Source organism: Nyctibius grandis, chromosome 6 (genome assembly GCF_013368605.1).
Source record: "Nyctibius grandis isolate bNycGra1 chromosome 6, bNycGra1.pri, whole genome shotgun sequence".
Taxonomy (NCBI): domain Eukaryota; kingdom Metazoa; phylum Chordata; class Aves; order Nyctibiiformes; family Nyctibiidae; genus Nyctibius; species Nyctibius grandis.
Genome location: NC_090663.1, coordinates 63,608,652 through 63,629,110, shown reverse-complemented (window position 1 = coordinate 63,629,110; position 20,459 = coordinate 63,608,652). Strand labels below are relative to the sequence as shown.

The window sequence follows — 20,459 nt, the reverse complement described above, 5'->3', positions numbered from 1 at the left end:
TCCTTCCACGTTTCTTGCTGCTTTACAGTGTGCTTTGAATAGACTCACCCTGATTTGCATGTTTTTGTTAGTGACACGGAGGGCCACTTCCAGGGCAGAAAGAAAATGCAGTGTTTCTGAAGTTTTTGCATCATTTTTCACCAGAAGGGTTTTTCTCAGTCCAGTTCTTTCTTAAAAAAATAATATGCTGGGTTTATACCCGAGCTTATTAACTGAGAATACATTTGAAGGAAGAAAAAGTTGTAGCTTTGCCCATACCGCGGTGTGTTTTGTCTTCAAAAACACTGACTTACACAGCTGCCCTGGTAGCAGTGCCTTCAAAGGATATTTTGGTGGTTTATCCATTCCCCACCTGAAGCCAGACCTCTTGATGTCCGTGCAGTTTGCATGCCCCATAGCATCAGGGTGATGTCTTTGTCCACAGGGAGGATTTTAGCTCTGGATGCTTTGCTTGGCTGGCTGGTCCAGAAGGGCTGGTTTTCCTCGAAGGGCTGGGACTGATGAGTTTGATGTAGGGCAGCTGTACTGGATCTAACCTTGCGCTGGCTGTCTGCCCCCTGCCAAATTACCATCTCTGTTACAGGGTGGGCTCAGCTGCTTACATTGCCATTGCTATTCTGTTTATAGCCCACAGTATTGAAATACATAGGTACTGTTTGGAGCCAGCTGCGTATGCCAAGCTATAAGCTGCAGAGGTTCAGCAACTGCTGGGTGAACAGGCAGGACATCCCAAACCAGCAAAAGGACAGGCAGGTGGGGTGGGAACCATACTAGCTATCCTGACCTGTCCCATGCCACGCTCCCTGGCAGAGCCTTAAAAAACAAATTTCCCAATGTTTTCATGATTTAGAGCAGAGTCTGGCCAGACTCAGTGGACGCTTGCCCCCTCCCCTACAGACTGAGTCAGGCACTGGGCAGGTGGAGGGCTGCCTTGGCTGCACTCATGACTGATCCGGGAGCTAGCAGGGCAGAGAAAAACCCACAAACTTATTTATTCTCCTTTGGCTGACCCCAAGACCCATGAAAAACAGGAGATCATTGAAAAATAAAGGTTAAAGCACCCTGGAATTGTCGCCCTCCTGCCACCCCACCAGGAACAGAGCCATCACCATCATCAGGGGCTCCTTTATCTCAGAGCATTGCTTGGTATCAGCTGACTGGCATTGGTGTGTCCGTGGGCATGTTAGGGGCACTCAGACCTACCCCTCACATCTTGTCACCCTCTCTCTTCCCCGCGCTCCCAAGGTCGGCTCCGTGGTGGCTGTCGGCTGGATCCGCTCCAAGAAAGCCGTCGACTGGCGCCTTTTCCGCAACATCTTCCTGGCGTGGTTTGTGACTGTGCCGGTGGCTGGCTTGTTCAGCGCCGGGGTGATGGCACTGCTGATGTACGGGATCCTGCCTTACATCTGAGGAGCCTCCTCGGCTGGGAAAAGGGGAAATGGCCAAGCTACTACCGAGGGGAGAAGCATTCCCGTGAAAAAAACAGTCGGAGAGGATCCATCTTCCATATCTAACTTCTTATCTACTGTATATAACAATGTGTCATATTGGTGACATGGTGATGTGGTGCCATTTCTTATATATTAAAGAAATATATATGCATATAGTAGGTAACAATGCCTAAGTTATATTATCAGTGGGGTGAAAATAATTGCCTAGAATTTAATATTTAGTAAAATTTGTACATAGTGTATCATTTTGGTGGCAATTTTTTAATCTTTTGAAGAAGAGTACGGATTAGGAAATGTTTCTTGTCCATTTGATATAAGAAGAAGCGAGGTACAGGACTGCATAACATGAATTTTTTTAAAGCTATTAAGATACTGGAACAAAATAAAATGTGCAGAAGTGCTTTTCATAAAATAACTTTGTTCATATCATGTTGATCTTTGTGTATCATAGCGTGATGGTTATGGCTGTGTATATACCTACAAACAGTAACTTTTAAATGGTGCATTTCCCTTATATATTTTGGCTAAGAAAGTTTAGGAAGTACCAAAGAAGCAGGGGAATAGCTTGCCAATATTATGTTGTTGTCTACACGTGTGGGCGTGTGTTGTGTTTCCCCACCGCTAATTCAACATTGCTTTCACCAAGCTCCTGCCAGCGAGGCTGGGATAGTACTGTTCATGTCTTAATGTAACTTTAAAAAAAAAAAAAGCGCACACAAAAAAGTTAGTTCTTGTTACTTAGTAGGTAGACCACGGTTCTCCACATTAGCTGATAGTAGACTGACTTCATTTTGTGGGTTGAATTTGATGTATCTCACTGCTCACCTTCTACCTTTCCCCTTCAAGTCTCAGCTCCCAGTTGCCCTGCTATCAGTTCCAGCAGGAAAATGGACCATCAATCTCCCCTTTCTCTGTCCATCCAGCCACAACCACACGCTCTCAGGAACAGGAGTGGGACTGCGGGGTGCACGGCACCACCATGTACAGAAGTGAAAGGGCAGCAGCGGGTAGGAAACGGGCTTAGCCCTGATTTTGTGGTTGAAGGCATGGGCGCCCGTGGGAGTGCTGATCCACGCAGGGGCTGGCGTGAGGAGCACGGCAAGGATGTGAGCAGATGCTGGGTCCCCCCTAGCGAGTCCCATCCCATGCTGCAGCCTGCCAGCCTCCCGCAGTGCTGCTGACCGCAAGGGGACGGGAACCTGGATGGAGGTTGCGTGGTCACAGCATTTAGGATGAGATTTTTTTTCATGGCAGCTCAGGGGGAAATGGCTGGCTACATCCCCTGCCTGGCTTTGGAAAGCACATGTGGGAGAAGGTTACTGTTTCATGGGTGGGAGGCAAAGGGCAAGGGGTGCCCGGAGGAGGTTGGGAATCTATTACTGTTTAAATGCTGCTAAAATTTTGATAAAATGTTCTTGGTACTCCATTGTGACTTTTCCATTGGTCATTCATACTAAATTTATAATAAAAAGATAAACAGCCCCTATCACTGTTTGCCTCTTGGGTTTTTCGAGCGTTACTCGGCCGTGCCAGCCATAATGGGAGGGCTCCACGGGCAGCTAAAACCTACTCCTTGGCATCCGCCGCCTTTTGTTCTTTGTCTGCCAGGGTCAGCGGGGATGAAACCGCGCTCTGTGCAGTGCTGACAAAACCTCCCTTTTCTTCCTGCTGTCCCAGCGGCCCCAGCGCCCAGCCCTCGCTCTGCCCGGGGCTTGGCTCACGGGCGTCTCCCCAGAGAGGTTTGGGAGCTCAGGGGCTGCTTCGGATGCTTTCACCAGGCACTCACTGGGTCTGACTGCCCCCCTAGCACTATCCCTCCTTTTTGGGGCTCTGTAAGCATCCCCATCGCTGCAGCACCGTGGCAGTTGGTTTCCGACACATCTGTGGGGGGCTGTGGTATAAATAGCGCTGGCAAACGGGTGGGACTGATGGGCAATGGCTGAGTGACCAGAGCAGCCAGTAAATGCGGTTTGGGACCTGTGGAAAAGGGTGGAAGAATTCACCTTATCTTGGCACTTGCATAAATAAATGCCTGCCCAGTGGCCCAGCAGCTTGCCACCTTGTTCTATCTACAGAGACAAACCAGTCTTCTCTTACTCCACTGGCAGGGACCCAGCTGCAGCCCTGCCAGACGCAGGCAGCACGCGGAGGGCTGTGCCAGCTCCGGGGGGTATGTGATAATCCCCCAGCACACGCAGCTGGGTGTCTGTCAACACACATATTTATGAATAAAACTGTTATGAGGGAAATGGCCAGCAAGGAAGCATCTCCAAAATATCCCCAGCCCTAATATGATAACCTTTAGTCTGGAGGGAGATGGAAAACCTGAAGTGACTTTCTCCACGCCACAGAGGTGTCTTTTGCCATCCCAGGGAAGCAGAATCACCACAGGGGAAGCATAGCTGGTGAAATGCCCTGCAAATATGGGCACGGTTAAAATGTCCTTCACTCAGGCAGCAACCAAAATAGGTACAGGTCTATTTTCAGAGCAAGAAACGGTGGGGTTTTTTGCATTTTTGCAGCAGTGTGGGAGCTCAGTGGGGCCCAAGAGCCAAGCGTGCTTTAGCCAAGACCCATTTAGCAAGTAGATGGTGATGGGCCTTGACAGACACATGGGATGCTTTGCACCCCACAGGGCTGCCCCATCCCCGAACTCACTGCTATGGCAGAGGTTTTCCCACCACAGTTCACAGCCATCAGGGCCACAGCCCTGGGCAGGGCACAGGACTTCATGGTTGCCATCAGGCAGACCTTGCTGTGTGCTGGGGAGGAGTGTGTGCAGGCTGCTGGGGGCTAGATGCTCACCACTCCACTTGCTTGCCAGATTTTCTAGCTTGCCCTGGGACTTGCATCATCCTTGCCTGTCTGTCTGATGTCACTGGGCTGTTGCTGGGACTTGTTATTGCCACCAACCCTGCTCTGCTTATGCTGCTTGACAGTGTGCCCCTCACTGGTAAAGTTGTTGTGGCGTGGTCACCTGTGCGCCCTGGTTTGTCCTCCTCAATGGAGCAGCCCTATTCTTCCAGCACCCTGCTGCTGGCCTCCTACCTCCAAGGTAAGTGCCCTGTGTGCTAGTGACTGGTCAGACTGGCTGAGCATCCCTTGGGGCAGGGAGTCTGCCCATGCCACAGGTACTAGGACTTGTTCTGATGTTGATAACTTAATGCTCCTTGCAGGGCCATGTGTGATGTGAGAGCCCAGAAAATGCAGTTGGGGAATGCGTGGGACAGGGCGACACGAAGGTGCAGGGCCCTTTGTTTGCAGTAGAGAGACTTGGGTCGTTTTGTGAGAGCTCCTGGCCCAAACTTGGGGACCTGGGTGCCACTGGACTGCAAGATGATGCTGTAAAAGACTTGGACAGATACATATTTTTGGAGAGCAGAAGACTTTGAATGAGCGTCTTATGCAGTCTATGTGCTGCTGCTTCTCTAGGGAAGGCAACTGATGAGAAAAGTTCCTTTTTTTTGAAAGGTTTAAGGACCTCTGGTTTTGTGTTCTTCCTTTTGTTGAGCTTGCTTTAGTGACATTAATGAGATGGCCTGATGGATCTGATGGAGCATTGATTCCATCTCCTGGTTGCTAAAAGAAAGTCTGAATTGGAGGAAGATTTTATTGCCGCTGTGAAGCTTTGTAAGCCTCCTTCTAAGCAGTAAAGCAGAACAGAAAGGAATTATAAAGAACAAACACATGAACTGTGCTTTTCGCAGGTGGGGTTGTACGAATAACTAAATATCTTGTACTCAGCTTAATTTCTGATATCTTAGATCCTAGGAGAAAAATTGATTTCTGTTGCTCTGAATTAAATTACATTTTCACACTGATTGACACAAGCAGACTTCGCTTCTGCTTGTCATGCAAAAGTAACCATTATCTGACTTTAGTTCTTGAAACCAGGCTGCTGAACTTTTGCAGTGATGCTATTTTAGCACTGTGTTGATGAACAAACACTTTGTCCAGGGGTAACATTGGTCTGAAGGATCTTATATGCGTATTACATCACTTGTTCAACTAATTGCAGTTTTCAAAAGGGCATTATTTTTCCTAAGCGAAACAGTATTTTTAACCTGTACAAATATGCTGTGCTGTTACCAGCTTCCAGTTGCAGAAGCTTTTTGTGTGAGGGGATGAATGCAAGTAACAAAAGCTTGTTTTGTTCCTTAACTGCAATGAGCTTTTAAAACCAAGCACAAACACATGTTTGAGTTGCATGGCTCCTTGCAGCTCCCCCAGCTGACACCAAACAGCCAACTTCAGGAAGATGAGCCTCAAATCATGACTTATCTGATAGAATCCCCAAATTCAAGGATGTGACATCCTCTACTGCTTGGCAATAGTGCCACAGTGTAAGTATTTACTGGGGATCATTATTCATTGCTGTGTTTCAGAGGGAGGAAAAGAGTGGTAGGTGTCCAGCTGAGTTGCAGTCAGCTCCTGGATGGGATCCTCCCGCGTAGCAGCATGGCACATGCCAATTCCTTAGCTGTGAGTGGCTCATACAGCTACAGAATTTGAGATGATGCTAAAGAATAGGGTCCTTGTTTCTGTTCTCTCATTGTAAGGACAGCTGGGGTTCTCAGCCTCTGAAAGCCAACTCCACCAACAGTCCATATCCTTCCTCCAAAACAAAGGGAGAGGATGCTTGTACCTTCAGATGAAGTTGCCAGTGTCAGGGAAAGACAAGGAGGATGTAGTACACTGCTCTTAAGTGAACCAGGAAAATGGTCCTAACTAAGTTTAAAAGCACTAAAATGTTTTTGGATTATACTAAAACTGCTTTCCTACTGTGAGAGAATTTATCTTTTTTGCTTGAGGGGAAATAATATAAGAAGGTTAATCTGAAAATGTTATCTTGCTATCTTGATGCACTTTGTAATGGATGATCTTCTCTTGATCTTGTGAGACAATTTTGAGAATCCCCTTGATTTCTATGGAAAGCAGGCACACCTGGAACTGCTCTGAACAAATTTCTGCATGACTCCTTCCACTCATTCACGCTTCTCATGGATTCCTGGTGATCTTTGTAATGGAAATTGCATGTGGCATGTCTTTCACACTCATGGGCTTATCAAGGTAAAGCTGCCAAGTTCACTCTTCTCAGCCTCTGACTCTGCATGACAACCTGTACTAAGTCTTGGCCGCTTCCAGACAGATGATGACTTCTGTTTCCCACAAGACCAGAGATGCTTTGTTACACTGATAAAGCACCTGTCAGAGAGTGCTGAGGTTAAGCGCTGCTCAAAATACACCAAAAGCAATGGGGACTTGGCACAAGAAATGATGATGAAAGGGAGACAGGAAACTTGAGGCCAGACCCAAGCACTGTGAAGAGGTTGGTCACCTTATGGGGAGAACTGCACAAATTCAATTCAGTGGACAAGCTTTGGATGGTAGACAAAGGCGAATGTACCCAGTGTTCTTAGGTCACAGCCATGTGCTGTGTCTACCTGCTTTCCAAAGTTTTAGATAGTTTTTTCTAAGCACTGTGAACAACTTGGATACAGAAATCTGTGCCCAGAATCTTTGAGACAGCACTTCTTCAAGAGCTACATTAAATAAAGGTTGGCTAAAAACCTTTCTACTGATTTCGGTAATTGTTTCTAAGCACTGCAGAAAGAGGTTAAAAGGCTGTATGAATTTGCAGGCTGTTCTCTTCCATAAAAACCTGTCCTTCCTATCCCATCTTTATCCCAAATAATGTTCATCAAGGCAGAGTTCCCCTTCCTTTACGAAGGCTGAAGCAAATGCTCTTTAGATATCACTTGAAGAAAATCTCCTGGATTCACTGAGTATTATGACAAAGCCTTCTTACTTCTTTGCTTCATTCTTTCATTTTGGGTAGTTTACATCAAATCAGTGTAAAGGTATTTCCTTTGTTGCCAAAAATGACTCCAGTTCTCCTTCACACAGAAATGTATAGAGACAAAAAGTCCTAATTTGTAAGACCCGTTAACAAATGAGATGTTTGCAGATGGTGTTGATAAAAACCGCAAGTACCAGGATAAGCAGAAAGGGTAGAAATAAATGAGGTAGAAAGGACATACTAACAATACCCAAATAGCCTTCAAAGATCAAGAGGTTGCGGCTGAGACAGATGAATAATGGTGGAAGTAAAAGCTCCTGATGCAAACCCAGAAGAGAAACGATGGCTAGACATGACAATGGCCCTCCCCTAAATTCATCAGCTTCCATGGCCTCTGTCAGAGTAGATTCGACTTGCAATCTGTTGCTTTTAATCTCATGCCCACATTAGATATAGGGCAGAGGTGGCCACCGACTTTTTGGATGGAGGCATGGGGGGGGTGGCCACAGAGCAAAGCGAGCAGCCTTTCTCCTGCCCTGCACTATCCTCCAACCCACCAGGGAGCTTGCTCTTATTCTGCTCAGCCAGTTTCAGAAGTAGTACTCAAGGACTAAATTTCCACTTAATTGAGGAAGGCTGTAGGGCTTTACTGCTATCATTGTTTAGCAGTCACTTTTCCTGAAGCTGCATTTATCACTGCCAATGCAATTCAGTGGGAAACGGAGGAAGTCAGGACAGTATATGCTTCAAAACCTCTCAGGTGCTACCTACCCATGACATGTATTTGTGAGGCTCCCACTATGAAACATTTTAACTTCAGATCCTGGTCGTTTACATTTGCCATTAAGATTCTGCATATAAAGAGCTAATAAATGTTTTAATACATTCTTCATGTAGTCATAAAACCCAACAGACCAGCATGTTGTTTCTACCTGTGGTCTGTAACTATCTACAGCGTTCACTGATGTATTTATAACCATCTAGAGACAAGAAGCATATCTGATAATATTTCATACTCATTTATTAACCTCATATAGCCCACTGGATAATGTTCCTTTGATATAAAACTGAATCATAATTTTATTACTCAGAGGACATAAATTAATTTCCATTTACCGTCTAGCAACACGTGCAATGAACAAACCTGCAACCAACCTTCAGATAGAGAGAAAGAAGAAAATACTGGGCAAGGAAAATTTGCCACCCTTGGAAGAAAAGGCTCAGTAAGGCAAAGGCAAATTTCTTACCAAACTTACTGCAAGAATGAAAAAGTAATGAATTATCCAGACAATATCTGGGATTAAAATTGCAAAATGCAGGGCTTTCTTGGTGTAATTCTTTTGTATGCCCTGCTTATTCCTACTCAGTACTAGTGTTACATTCCTTTAATCAATTAAACAGGTACATTCATAATGCAAAACAAATTAAGTGGAACAACTTTGGACAGGATTTGCTTGTCGATTTGTCCTGCCTTCAGCCTGCAGTGTGCTAATGCAAATGTGCCATCAAGTGGTACAGCAAGAAAGAACTTGGTAAAGAACTGATCCTCTAGCTTAAGCCTATTAAATACAGGAGACCTAGTGTCCCCTGAAACGCCACCTTTTTATCCATAAATAACAAGGGATGAATATTGATATGCCACCATAACACTAGGTGGGGGAGAGCTTTATGGCTGGGGTTACTGGGCACATAACTACAGGGGCAAATGTCTGTTAATTCAACAGGCTTTGAGGCTCTTATAACAGGCTTATATAAAAACCTAACCTTTTTAAAGTCTGCCGAAGGCCCTAATATGATAATTCATACAGTGTGGTGTATGTCCCACATAACGGAACAAAGCAGCTCTTGAATGACCCTTCTGAGGAGCTGATAAGCAGCATGGCTTGTTCAGACAGATGATGCTGATTTCAGTGCAGCTCAGTTCAGCCCAGAAGGGAAACTGCCGCTGTCATCTGGGACCTGCTGGTAGTGCCTGCTTGGTGAAAGGCCTGTACACTGACCCAGGAGATCCTCCATTCTCCTCCTTGCATCAGCTCCTCCGGCCATGCTGGAGCTGATGAGTTAGGCTCAGAAATGTCTGACTGGGGTCAGGGATATTATGAAGGGATTAATTTAGGGACATGAATGCTTGTTGGGGATTTCTGAGAACTACACCTCTTCCATCACCAAACTACCTCAGCATCTCAAACCTGATTGCATCAATCCCTATGTTACTATGAAGAAATGTTTTACTGCTTTTTTTTTAACATCCAGGTAGTTTGAGCACATACATACAAGGGAAAGGTCATACTTCAAAAGCTGCTAAGGCACCTGTACTCAGTAAAACCACTAAAAGTTAACTGCCCCTAAATACCTTTACAAATACGGTATTAGGCCTCGGAGCATATGAGTACATAACATTGTACAAACCCACTGTTTCCCTAGCCCTGGGTGTAGTGGATGGTAAAACCAAGAGCATCATGAAGCAGATCTGCTAGTTTTCAGGTTAGCCTGGCATATATTTGCTTTTACCTCATTTTATATATATATATATATATATCTCTCTATCTATCTCACTTATGAGTTACCACTGTATTTTCAGTTCTGGTGGAGCTGAGCAGCAGATATTCTCCTACGCAGAATTTTTCCCCTGGATATTGCGTGATGCCAAACACATCTCAACACTGCCTGCTTCCTTTGATGAAAAAAGGTAATGCAATTGTGTTAGAGTGCAACTCCATAAGACAAACAGTGTGTGGTTAGCAGGTAGTCACAGCCGTGTTGAAGCAGACATTTGAAATAACAGAATAGGAAAATGTCAAGGGAAAAGAACAATGAGCAGTAACTGAAAGACTGGTTGGAAAGCATCAGTAATTTGTGGTTAGTAACACAGAGATGTTTGAATTGGGACCACAATGGTTTATTTCCTAAAAGAGAACAAACCTCCTTTCCAAAGCAGCTTGTTCTCACTATTGAAAGCACTAGGGAACATACAGCTTTCCTCTTTTTCACTACTTGTGAAGACTTACTTACACTCAGTACAGTTATCCATGGCCATCTGAGCTGGGATATGTGTCAGTATTTGTGTTCTCACCCACAGCCAACCTCCCCCACCAAAAAGTCACAGGAGCATAAAGGGGGCCCTCATTTCCTCCTTGGAGTACCTCTAATACTGGCATGCTGAAATAGCCAGGTGTTGTATTCTCTTTATTATCAGTATTTACATGGAGCTGGAGATAGAGGAGACAGGAAAGCAGAGGAAGAGAGGAAATGGCTATACACTGTATGTCAAATAGAGGAACGTTGCTTCCAATAGTTAAATGGATAGAGGAAAAATTAGACTTTGCAAAGATTTTAAGTGGCTGTATTTGCATGTTATGTAATTTGTAGTCCAGGAAAATTGGCGGGGGGAGGGGGGGGGAACCAAGGGAGTTTCAGTATTAGTATCATAAAACAAACAGTATAACATATTGCATACTGGCAGACTTTCTAAACTACCAAGGAAGTGTAACAGGGAAAAGTTCATCAGCAGACAATGGCAAAGAATGAAAGGTAGTTTAGTAGATGTGTACCCAGTTACCTGGGAAAGCAAGGGAAGGAGGGAGGAACAGACTGTTCACTAAAAATAAATGCACATCTGAAAGCATTCTTTATTAAAATCGCAGTTATTCTCTTCTCATTGTTGGAAAAGTAAACCTGCTAGGAAGGCATGCCTAAGACATGGGGGGCTTGGAAAGTAACATGTGAAAAGTAGAGGCTGTGCTTTAAAGTGGTCAAAGAAAGCAAACATCAGAACTTCCCAGCCCTTTCCAAGAAGCTGCCCCCCCCATACTGTGGTGAGCAGTCCTTCCCTTGTCATGCTGGAGTGACTGCAATGCTGGCTCATGGAAAGGGAAATTTACGCTCTGCTCTTCAGCTCCTCTATTTTAACACCCTGTTTTTCTTCTTTCCTCTTTAAAAAGCAAACCTTAGATGAGCTTTTCTGTTTCCTCCAGTGTAGATAATGTGATGTACAGTCTAATACACCCAGACTGCAGAAGTCAGTCTGAAGTTTGCTGCTGACAGATCTGTATCAAAGAAGGGTCACCAAAGCTGAAGGCAGTGTTACAGGCAGCATCACGTACGTACTGATGGTATAGCTATATTTGCTATAAGCCCTATGCTGAGCCTGCAACAATGAATGAAAAGACTCCATTTCATAGAAAGCTGCTTCCCAATAATGTATTATTAAACAGAACCTTTCAAGCATCCCTGTTTATGTATGTAAACCCTCCTCAGGGAAAGGGGGCCCAGAGTTCAGTGAGACTAATGGTCTCTACGAAATAGGTTGAGCTACTGTGCAAAGGTTCAGAGAATCAGAGCTAATGGTGTCAGGAATCTCAATGGCAGAGAAGTGATATCTCACAGCAGCAGGATGGAAATTGCCCACCTCTCTTCACTGTCTTAAAAATTATGAAGTTGACTTAGATGAGGTTCTAACTGAATTTACCTTTTCCTTTCATCTGCTCTTCAGTCTTCTTGTTGCAACTTGTAAGGCTGCTCCAGTTTCCAAATCAACCAGGTTTAAGGCTCAGAAACAGCAAGTCAGTCAGTCCTGCATTTTGAGAGGGGTTGAAAAAATAAATCCTTTGTTTTGGGGGTTTGAAACCAGACCCATTTGGGCAGTTTATGGTCTTGAAAACAGAGACTAAAAGCCCTGTGTTTTACTTCTTGAAAAACAGAACGTAAGTCCTGTGTTCTTGTGGCTTGGAACAAGGCTCATTTGGGTAGTTTTAGGGTTTGAAAAGGGAGACTAGAAGTCCTGTGTTGTTTGACTCAGAAACAGACAGAGTCATGTGTTTTTTGGGGGCTTGGAACTAGGCTCATTTGGCCAAGTTTAGGGCCCAGAAATTGAGACTAAATACTGTGTTTTGGGGATGCAGAAACAAGAGACTAAGTTGCATTTTTGGGGCTTGAAACCAACCTCACTTGGCCAGTTTTGGGGCTTGGAAAACTGAGACCAAGTCCTGGGTTGTTGGGCTCAGAAGCAGAGAGTCCTGTGCTTTGGGGCTCAGAAACAGGCCCACGCTGCTATTCCGTGGCTTGGCAGCAGCGCCCCAGCCCTCCGTGTTTGGGCTCAGCCCCGGAGCCACCTGGCTGTCCCCGGGGCAGGCAGGGCCTCCCTCCGGGGAGGGCCCGGGGGAAAAGGCGCTTCGAGAAACGAGACGCCCCATCCCCTCGCCAGGCCGTTCCCTGGTCGGTGCTCAGGGGCTCGGCCCCCCGGGTTGGGCACCGCCGGACCTGGGCCGTGGTGCGGGACGTGGGCAGACCGTGCCAGGGCAGCCCCAGCGCCGCCGGCGGTTCCAGCCTTTACTCGGTGTCTGCGCGGAGCCGCCGGCGCCTGTTCAGTAACCCCGGCCCTGGCAGCGCCGCGGCTGACTCCGCTGCCCTCCGGGCCCGGCGGAGACCCCGCCCGGAGCCGCAGAGGCACCCCCAGCCCCGCGCAGGCAGCAGGATCGGGTAGCAGCGGCACTTCGGCCCCGGGCCCCCGCTCTTGCTCCCCTGGCTCAGGACCGGCCTCGGAGCGCGGCTCCTCCTACCCGCGGCACCAGAACGGCAACAGCGAGGCCGGACTCGGGGCTCCAGACGCTCGGGGGAGGCCGGCCGCGGCGCCGCTCCGGGCAGCGGAGTCCTGCGGCTCTACCCGCCCAGTGAGAGACAGACACCAGGGCCGGGACTCCCCCATCGGCACCAATCGCGGCCTAGGCCCCGCGAGACCTGGCCCTCGGGCTCCGCACAGCCCCAGGAGAAGCCCCTGGGCTGGGCTGGGCCGGGGCTGCGGCCTCGCGTCCTGAAGGATGGGCCCGCCCGGTACCAGCGTCCTCCAGCGCCAGCGCGGCGCTCGCACCCAGGACAGGAAGTGCGTGCGCGGGGCTGGGCGAGGAGGGGCGAGGCCCCACGGCGCCTGCGCGGGGCGGAGCCGGGCAGGTTTGAGCCACGGCGCCACCGCCCCCCCCCCGTCCTTTCACTTCGCCGGGTGGCGCAGCGGGCGGCCCCGGGCCCCTGGCGGGGCTCCGGTAAGGGACCCGGAGACCGGCCGCCCCGGGGAGGCTGGGGTCTGGTGGGGGTGGGTCCCGGGGCGCGGCTGGGGCGGGCAGGCAAGTGCCGGTGCCCGGGCGGCCGCGCTGCCGGTGGCTCCGCGGAGGAGCAGGTGGGGCTCGGGGCGCCGGGGAATAAAGCCCGGAGGGCCAGAGCCCGGCGCGCCCCGTCCTCGTCCGATCCGCGGCCCCACGTGTACGAGCCCGCCCTGCGGGTCCCCCCGCCAGTTCCCAAGCACCGCCCGGGGCTCCCGTCCCACACCACACGGGGGCCGGGGGGTTTGGGGCTCAGCCCCGGGGCTCAGCCGGGTGTTCATGGGACGCGAGACCCGGCTCCGGGGGCCGGGGGGTTTGGGGCTCAGCCCCGGGGCTCAGCCGGGTGTTCATGGGACGCGAGACCCGGCTCCTGGGGCCGGTTTCGGGGCTCAGCAGCACAGACCGAGCCAGGCGCTTCCCTGGCTTGAAAACGGAGCCCAAGTCCTGCGTCTTTGGGGCTGGGAAACGGGCCGCTGGGCTGGGCTGGGGGGTTGGAGCAGAGACCAAGTCCTGCGTATTTGGGCTCAGAAACGGAGACCCAGTCGGCTGTTTCTGGGGTCAAACCCAGGGGCCAGGTTCGGCACTGGTGCGGGGGGGCGGGAGGGTTGTTAGGGGGTGGGCAGGGAGCGTGGACTCCTGCTGGAGGTTGGGGTCTGGTTGCGTTGGTCCCCGAAGTTTGGGAGGCTGGCATGCACCTGGCTGAGCTCAATGTCTGAGGTGATAATGCCTGGGGGAAACGGCACTTTTCACACCGTCTTCATGTGTCCAGCTCTACTTGAGGTGTGTGCAACAGCTGGAATAGTCATCAAACTCATTAGTCCATATTTAGACAGTGTACAGTTATGACATTTCATATCCAAGTTATGACAGTGATTGATCTACAACCCTGTCAAAAGCCAAGATCATGTGAACAAGCACAAGCTGTAATTAACTGGGGCAGAAATGAACTGGAGCTGGAGCCACAGACAAACTGGAGCCGCAAATAAGCTGGAGCCAAACTGAAGCCACAGAAGATGAAACCCAACTAGATGAAACATGCTGGAAGCAAGAACAAGCTGGAGCTGGAGCAGAAACAAATGAACTGGAGCTGCAGCAAACAAGCTGAAATGAGCTGGAGCCATAGATGAACTAGAGCTGTCCATGAGCTGGACCTGAAATGAATAGGGCCAGAAACAAACAACTCGAAGCTGCAAATGACCTGGAGCCGTCCACCAGCTGGGCGTGAAACAAGCTGAAAAAAGCCAGAGCCATTCACGAGCTGGAGCCACAAACAAACTGGAGCCATCCATGAGCTGGGGCAGAAATAAAACAGGTGCAGAAGCAACCAACCTGAAGCCACAACCGAGCTGGAGCTGAGACATCCCCGCAGTGTCTCAGGACAGGCAAAGCTGGGCAGGCACAGGCAGGGCTGTCCTAAGCCGTGTGCAGGGTAGGCAGCAGTGCTGTCCTCAGCGCAGGCAGCCCAGCTTCTTCCTGGGGGCTCCGCACCCCATGGGGGTCTCTCTGGCATGGCCGACTCCCAGCGTGGCTGGGGCTCGTCTGGGGCTCGCAGGGAGAGACATGGGACAGCCAGAGCTCCTGGCGACACAGCACAGCCTAGTGTCCCCGGAGCTGCTGCCCCTGCAAACCCTGCTGCCTCCCAGGTATGGGCAGCTCTTCCCACAGCAGCTCCCTGGTGTTGCACACCCGCAACAGAAGGGGAAGGAGAAACAGGGACGGGACACCATTTCTCCCTGGGACAGTGAGCAAAAGCCAGGATCCGGCTGAAAACCCACCCGCCCCAGGCAACAGCAGCAGTGGTGGCACAGACCTATGACCAGCAGCCCTGGGCTGGGGACAGGGCTGGATCCTGACAGTGCCTGCTCCCACTTCCCTGAATGCCCCTTGCAGCCGTGACCCTGCCAAAGGTGTGGCACAGACCTGCCCGGCCCTGACTCGGGGTGGGCTGTGAGGATGGGAACTGCAGGGCCACCCCTGTACCCACAAACAGCCTCTGGCCACAGGGGGAACTCACCTGGGTGGGCACAGGCCCTGGCCCTGTGGTCCTGAGCTCCCAAGGGACACGCACTGGCACCCACAGCGACCCACCAGTGCTGCCCCTCTGGCACTGGGGCCCCTCCTTCCCCCCAAAGGCCCTGCAGGGAGCCCTGCTGGGGGAACAGCACCTGCCCTCCCTGTCCCTTGGCCGCCCCACTGGCAGGACGAGGGGCAAAGCCAAAATGCCCCGAGCACAAAACAGCTCCCCGAGCTCTGGCCATGCCCGCCTGGTCCTGACGCTGCTGGGGCAAGGCAGCCCCTGCGCCAATCCCATGGTAGGGGTGCAGGACCCCCACCCTTCCTTCTGTCCCCAGGGACCCTGCAGTGACTTGTTACCCCCTGTGGCACCAGAGATCCCCCAAACCCCACTGGCACAGCTGGTTGCCCTGGTCCCACTGCACAGGTCCACTCGGCCACCGCCTTGGGGCACTCCCCTCACCGGGCACATCCTCCCCACCAGCATCGCCCGGCGCTCGCTGCCCAGGGGCCATGCTCCTTGCCCAGGCACTGGGATGAGGCTTCCCCACACTTCGGCACAGCCATGCGGCTCCACCTGTGCCGCCAACACCTCCCGAGGGACCAGCAGCACCAGGACAGCCATCCCTCCCCATGCCTGGCCAGGTCGGCTTCACCATGTCACCAGTGGGGCTGCAGGAGCCAGTGAGGATCACTGGAGTGGCCTCCACTCCCATCACAGCAGTTTTGAGCTGAAAAAGATTTTTCAATAAAAGTAGGGCTTTGCACAGGGCCCAGACCTGCCCCAAGGCCCCACTGTGGCAGTGCCTGACACTGTTAGCTCTGGCCCTCGGGCATCGCCTGCGAGGATGATGCTGCGCAGGGCTGAACCCCAGTGGAAACCAGTTCACCCCAGCAGCAGCTCCCACACTCACCAGTTCAAGCTCTCTCCGGCTCTGGCAGAGCCAGAGCCAGGCCAGAGGGGTTTGTTGTGCCAGCAGCAGCTCTGAAAAAGAGCTGGGGAGAAGAAACCAGCTGGGAGGAGGGAGCCCGGTGGCAGGAGGGGCCACCAGCTGCCTGGGAGACCTCCAGCCACGCCAGGTCCCCATCTCCCCCAAGGGACACTTCCCCCGGCATAAACATATATTTTGTGTCATCGGGTGACTGAACACTGGAACAGGCTGCCCAGAGAGGTTGTGGAGTCTCCTTCTCTGGAGACATTCAAAACCCGCCTGGACGCGTTCCTGTGTGATATGGTCTAGGCAATTCTGCCCCGGCAGGGGGATTGGACTAGATGATCTTTCGAGGTCCCTTCCAATCCCTAACATTCTGTGATTCTGTGATTCTGTGATCTGATAATGTTTCAGGTATGTCTTACATAGACTTAGACAGGCAAGGAAAAAGACAGGAGTCAAAATATCCAAGAGGATTATTAAACTGGTAACAAGAGCCACTGTTAGGTGAGGAGATGAGCTGGACCATTTACTGACATGTGGTACTTTTGGGACTCCCACGCACCACTGCTTAGGAATCCTTGTTGGTGCTTGGGGTGGGGGCGAGGGCGGGGATCTTGTGCATATCTGTGTCAGACTGATGTGGTCATGGGGCTCTTCGCTTTTTCTTTTTATCCTTCACCTGCAGGTTGGATCAGAATTACAAAGATTAGAGCTGATGCTTGACCTGCTGGTCACTGCCGTAAGTTCACTTATCACTGAAAGGCTGCAGCTTTAAACAATAGGTTGCCTCCCTCCCAGAAGCACTGATTTACCAGGGGACACATCAACGAGCAACAGAATCCCGCTGGAAAAGTGTGTGTTGGGGGGAATGGGGGGGGGGAGGCGAAACAACAAACCCATCCTTTATGAAACTGGGGCTAAGACAAATATCTTGTTCTTTATGCCTAGGATTTTTATGAATAACTTTAAATGAGGTAAAGATCTTCCAATGGAGCAAGAATTACTTGTTATAACACCTTTTCCAGTTAGTAAATAGCAAACACTAAGAAAGTAAGTATTCTTGTTGGAAACAGCAAAACGTGCCTCATTTCAAAACAGCCATAGAAATGCAAATTTGAGAGTGTGTTTGATTCTCTCATATGTGATTCACTTTGAAGACAAAATGAAATCCTCTCAGCCATACTCAGTATGTTGTCTCTCTTGTAGCATTCATTGTGAGGCAGCGGTGACAGCAGATATGATTAGATTCACAAAGAATGTGTCAATTAGTTTCACATTTATACGAACATATGGTCAAATTAGGTGAAGTCCTCAAGCTCTTGGAAAGCTATCTATGCTATTTCCATCACAGCATCTGGCCTCGCCTGGAAAGCTCATACAGCACAGCTCACAGTGCTGCAGCCACAGTTGTGACTACTTTTTAACGAAGCACTAAGCTGTGACAAATGCAGCCCTGCTCTATTTCATTGGGTAGTAAAAAGATTCCCTGTTTCTTCAGTCTATTGTGGCAGACTTCTTTTTATTTCATATTACACCCTCCAGCACCATTTCTTCATTTCTTTTGGTCAAATCCTACTGGCTGATCCTCTGAGGGTTTATAGCTTTACCTAACAGCACATCTTGAAATTCAAGCTTCTTTTTTTTGAGCAAGAACTCTATCTTTGAATGAGGCTCCCATGTGCAAGATAATGATGTTTCTGTTTTAGTGCACTAAACCCCTTGAATATCATTTCTAGGTATTCCCACTGGAAGATCTGAAACAGCCGACTGCACAGGATGCAGCTGCTGATGGAGGCTAGCCTTCTCCTTTCTGCAGAGCTCCCAATGTCCTGCCAACAGCCACCCAGGCAGGCAGAGCTCAGGCTGTGAGTGCCCAGCAGGCTCAGCAGCTGAGTGGGTGTTTTCTAACAGGATAGTCAGGGAACATTCACACCAGTAGAAACATTTATTCTTCTTACTGGAACTGAGACCAATAATTTGTTACTGAGCTGAGTTTGGACTGGTTATGTACATTTTCACAGATTCTGAAATGAGCTCCTAAAGCGTGGGCCTCCAGCAAAAGTATGAGCGGGGAAACTAACATGGTGACATACTGGAGTGGGACTCCGGGGGGCGATGCTCAGTTCCCAGCTCTCCTGTAGACTCCTCTGATCTCTAACAAGTCTCAGCGCCTGACTATGACCACTCCGTATCTTCCCAAGAAACATACTGTTTTCAACCCTCTGCCTTTTTTCATTTCCTTAGATATAAGCCTTTAGAATCAGATCTGACTTCTTACAACAGGGTTTTACAGCATCAGATGCATAGAGGTTTGCAGGTACTAATGGAAAGTAAATAATAACATATGCTGCCTTCATGAACAGCTTTTGTGGTAGTGGACTCTGCCACATGGGAGCTCACTGATCACCCTGCAATAACATTGCCTATGTTGACATAGTATCACATGTGTAATAAGTTACTTGGAAGTGAATGTCTTAAATTACATCTTTTCAGTGTGTTCTCTTCAGTGTGTTCTCGAGACATAGACAGGCTGGAGAGTTGGGCGGGGAGAAATTTAATGAAATATAACAAGGGCAAGTGTAGGGTCCTGCATCTGGGCAAGAACAACCCCACGTATGAGTACAAGTTGGGGACAGACCTGTTGGAGAGCAGCGTAGGGGAAAGGGACCTGGGGGTCCTAGTGGACAGCAGGATGACCATGAGCCAGCAATGTGCCCTTGTGGCCAAGAAGGCCAATGGCATCCTGGGGTGTATTAGAAGGGGTGTGGTTAGTAGGTCAAGAGAGGTTCTCCTCCCCCTCTACTCTGCCCTGGTGAGGCCGCATCTGGAATATTGTGTCCAGTTCTGGGCCCCTCAGTTCAAGAAGGACAGGGAACTGCTAGAGAGAGTCCAGCGCAGAGCCACGAAGATGATTAAGGGAGTGGAACATCTCCCTTATGAGGAGAGGCTGAGGGAGCTGGGTCTCTTTAGCTTAGAGGAGACTGAGGGGTGACCTCATTAATGTTTATAAATATGTAAAGGGCAAGTGTCATGAGGATGGAGCCAGGCTCTTCTCAGTGACATCCCTTGACAGGACAAGGGGCAATGGGTGCAAGCTGGAACACAGGAGGTTCCACATAAATATGAGGAAAAACTTCTTTACGGTGAGGGTGACCGAACACTGGAACAGGCTGCCCAGAGAGGTTGTGGAGTCTCCTTCTCTGGAGACATTCAAAACCCGCCTGGACGCGTTCCTGTGTGATATGGTCTAGGTAATCCTGCTCCGGCAGGGGGATTGGACTATATGACCTTTCAAGGTCCCTTCCAATCCCTAACATTCTGTGAAAGTTCTGGTCTTTGGGCTACCCCTCCTTTAAAGCTGAATTCGGACTCCATGTTTTCCTAAGCCTGTGTTTTTTGGCTCACTGGATGATGAAGTACATGAAATAATGCCATCTGTGACAGTTGCTTTGTAGATTACGGATTTACTGACTAGGAACTGGGTTTGAGTCATTTAGTCCAACTGCAGAAGCCCTACAATAAGTCCTGAGGTGATAGCAGTTGTGGTTTTCCTGGTGACTTGCATTAGATCTGAATTGTTAGCTAGAGCTGAAAAGGTTTCCCTTATGCCATGGCTCCAGCGAAAGGCTGTTTGTTTCTAGGCACCTGTGTGCTGCTAAACTGCACGTGGCAGGGGAGGAAGGCGCTGTAACTGTTGAACAATTTCTGTTAAACTGAAAAGGGAAGTGTTGCTCACATCATTGGCCACGAGATTATCAGCTTTTATGGTCACAAGCAATTGAATGTCCAACCTAGGCTGCTGGGGGCACATTGCTACAGTGTACAGTTTATTGAGCAAACTAAAAGCAAGCAAGTGGAATTTAGCAATAATTTAAGAGCCTAATCATTTAACTCCTTTCTTTCTTCCACTGCAATGATGCTAACACAGATCATATCATCTTGGTTGTTCAATAGGAAATAATATCACTCCTGCCTCCAAGCCAGAGAAATCAGATATCTGGAAACAGAGAACAGTATTAAGCAAATTATAAACTGTGTTATCTCAGAAATGCATCTTTCAGTTAAACCAGCCAAAGTCAGAGCAAAGATGAGGTTATAGATAATCTCTTTGCATGATACACAGTACTGCAACACGTTAACAACTGGGACAGAGGAAATGAGCAAAAAG

The 20,459-nt window shown here is 49.4% G+C and overlaps 1 protein-coding gene across 5 annotated transcripts in view; it reads left to right on the top strand.

The window, feature by feature from the left end:
* SLC20A2 (solute carrier family 20 member 2) overlaps positions 1-2,937 on the top strand; it is a 59,173-nt gene extending 56,236 nt beyond the window's left edge. For all 5 annotated transcript variants that reach the window (XM_068404292.1, XM_068404288.1, XM_068404290.1 and 2 more), the window contains one exon: positions 1,246-2,937. In XM_068404292.1, the coding sequence (XP_068260393.1) occupies positions 1,246-1,410 (165 nt within the window). In that variant the 3' untranslated portion in view covers positions 1,411-2,937. The remainder of the gene's footprint in view (positions 1-1,245) is intronic.
* Positions 2,938-20,459: the final 17,522 nt, after the last annotated feature.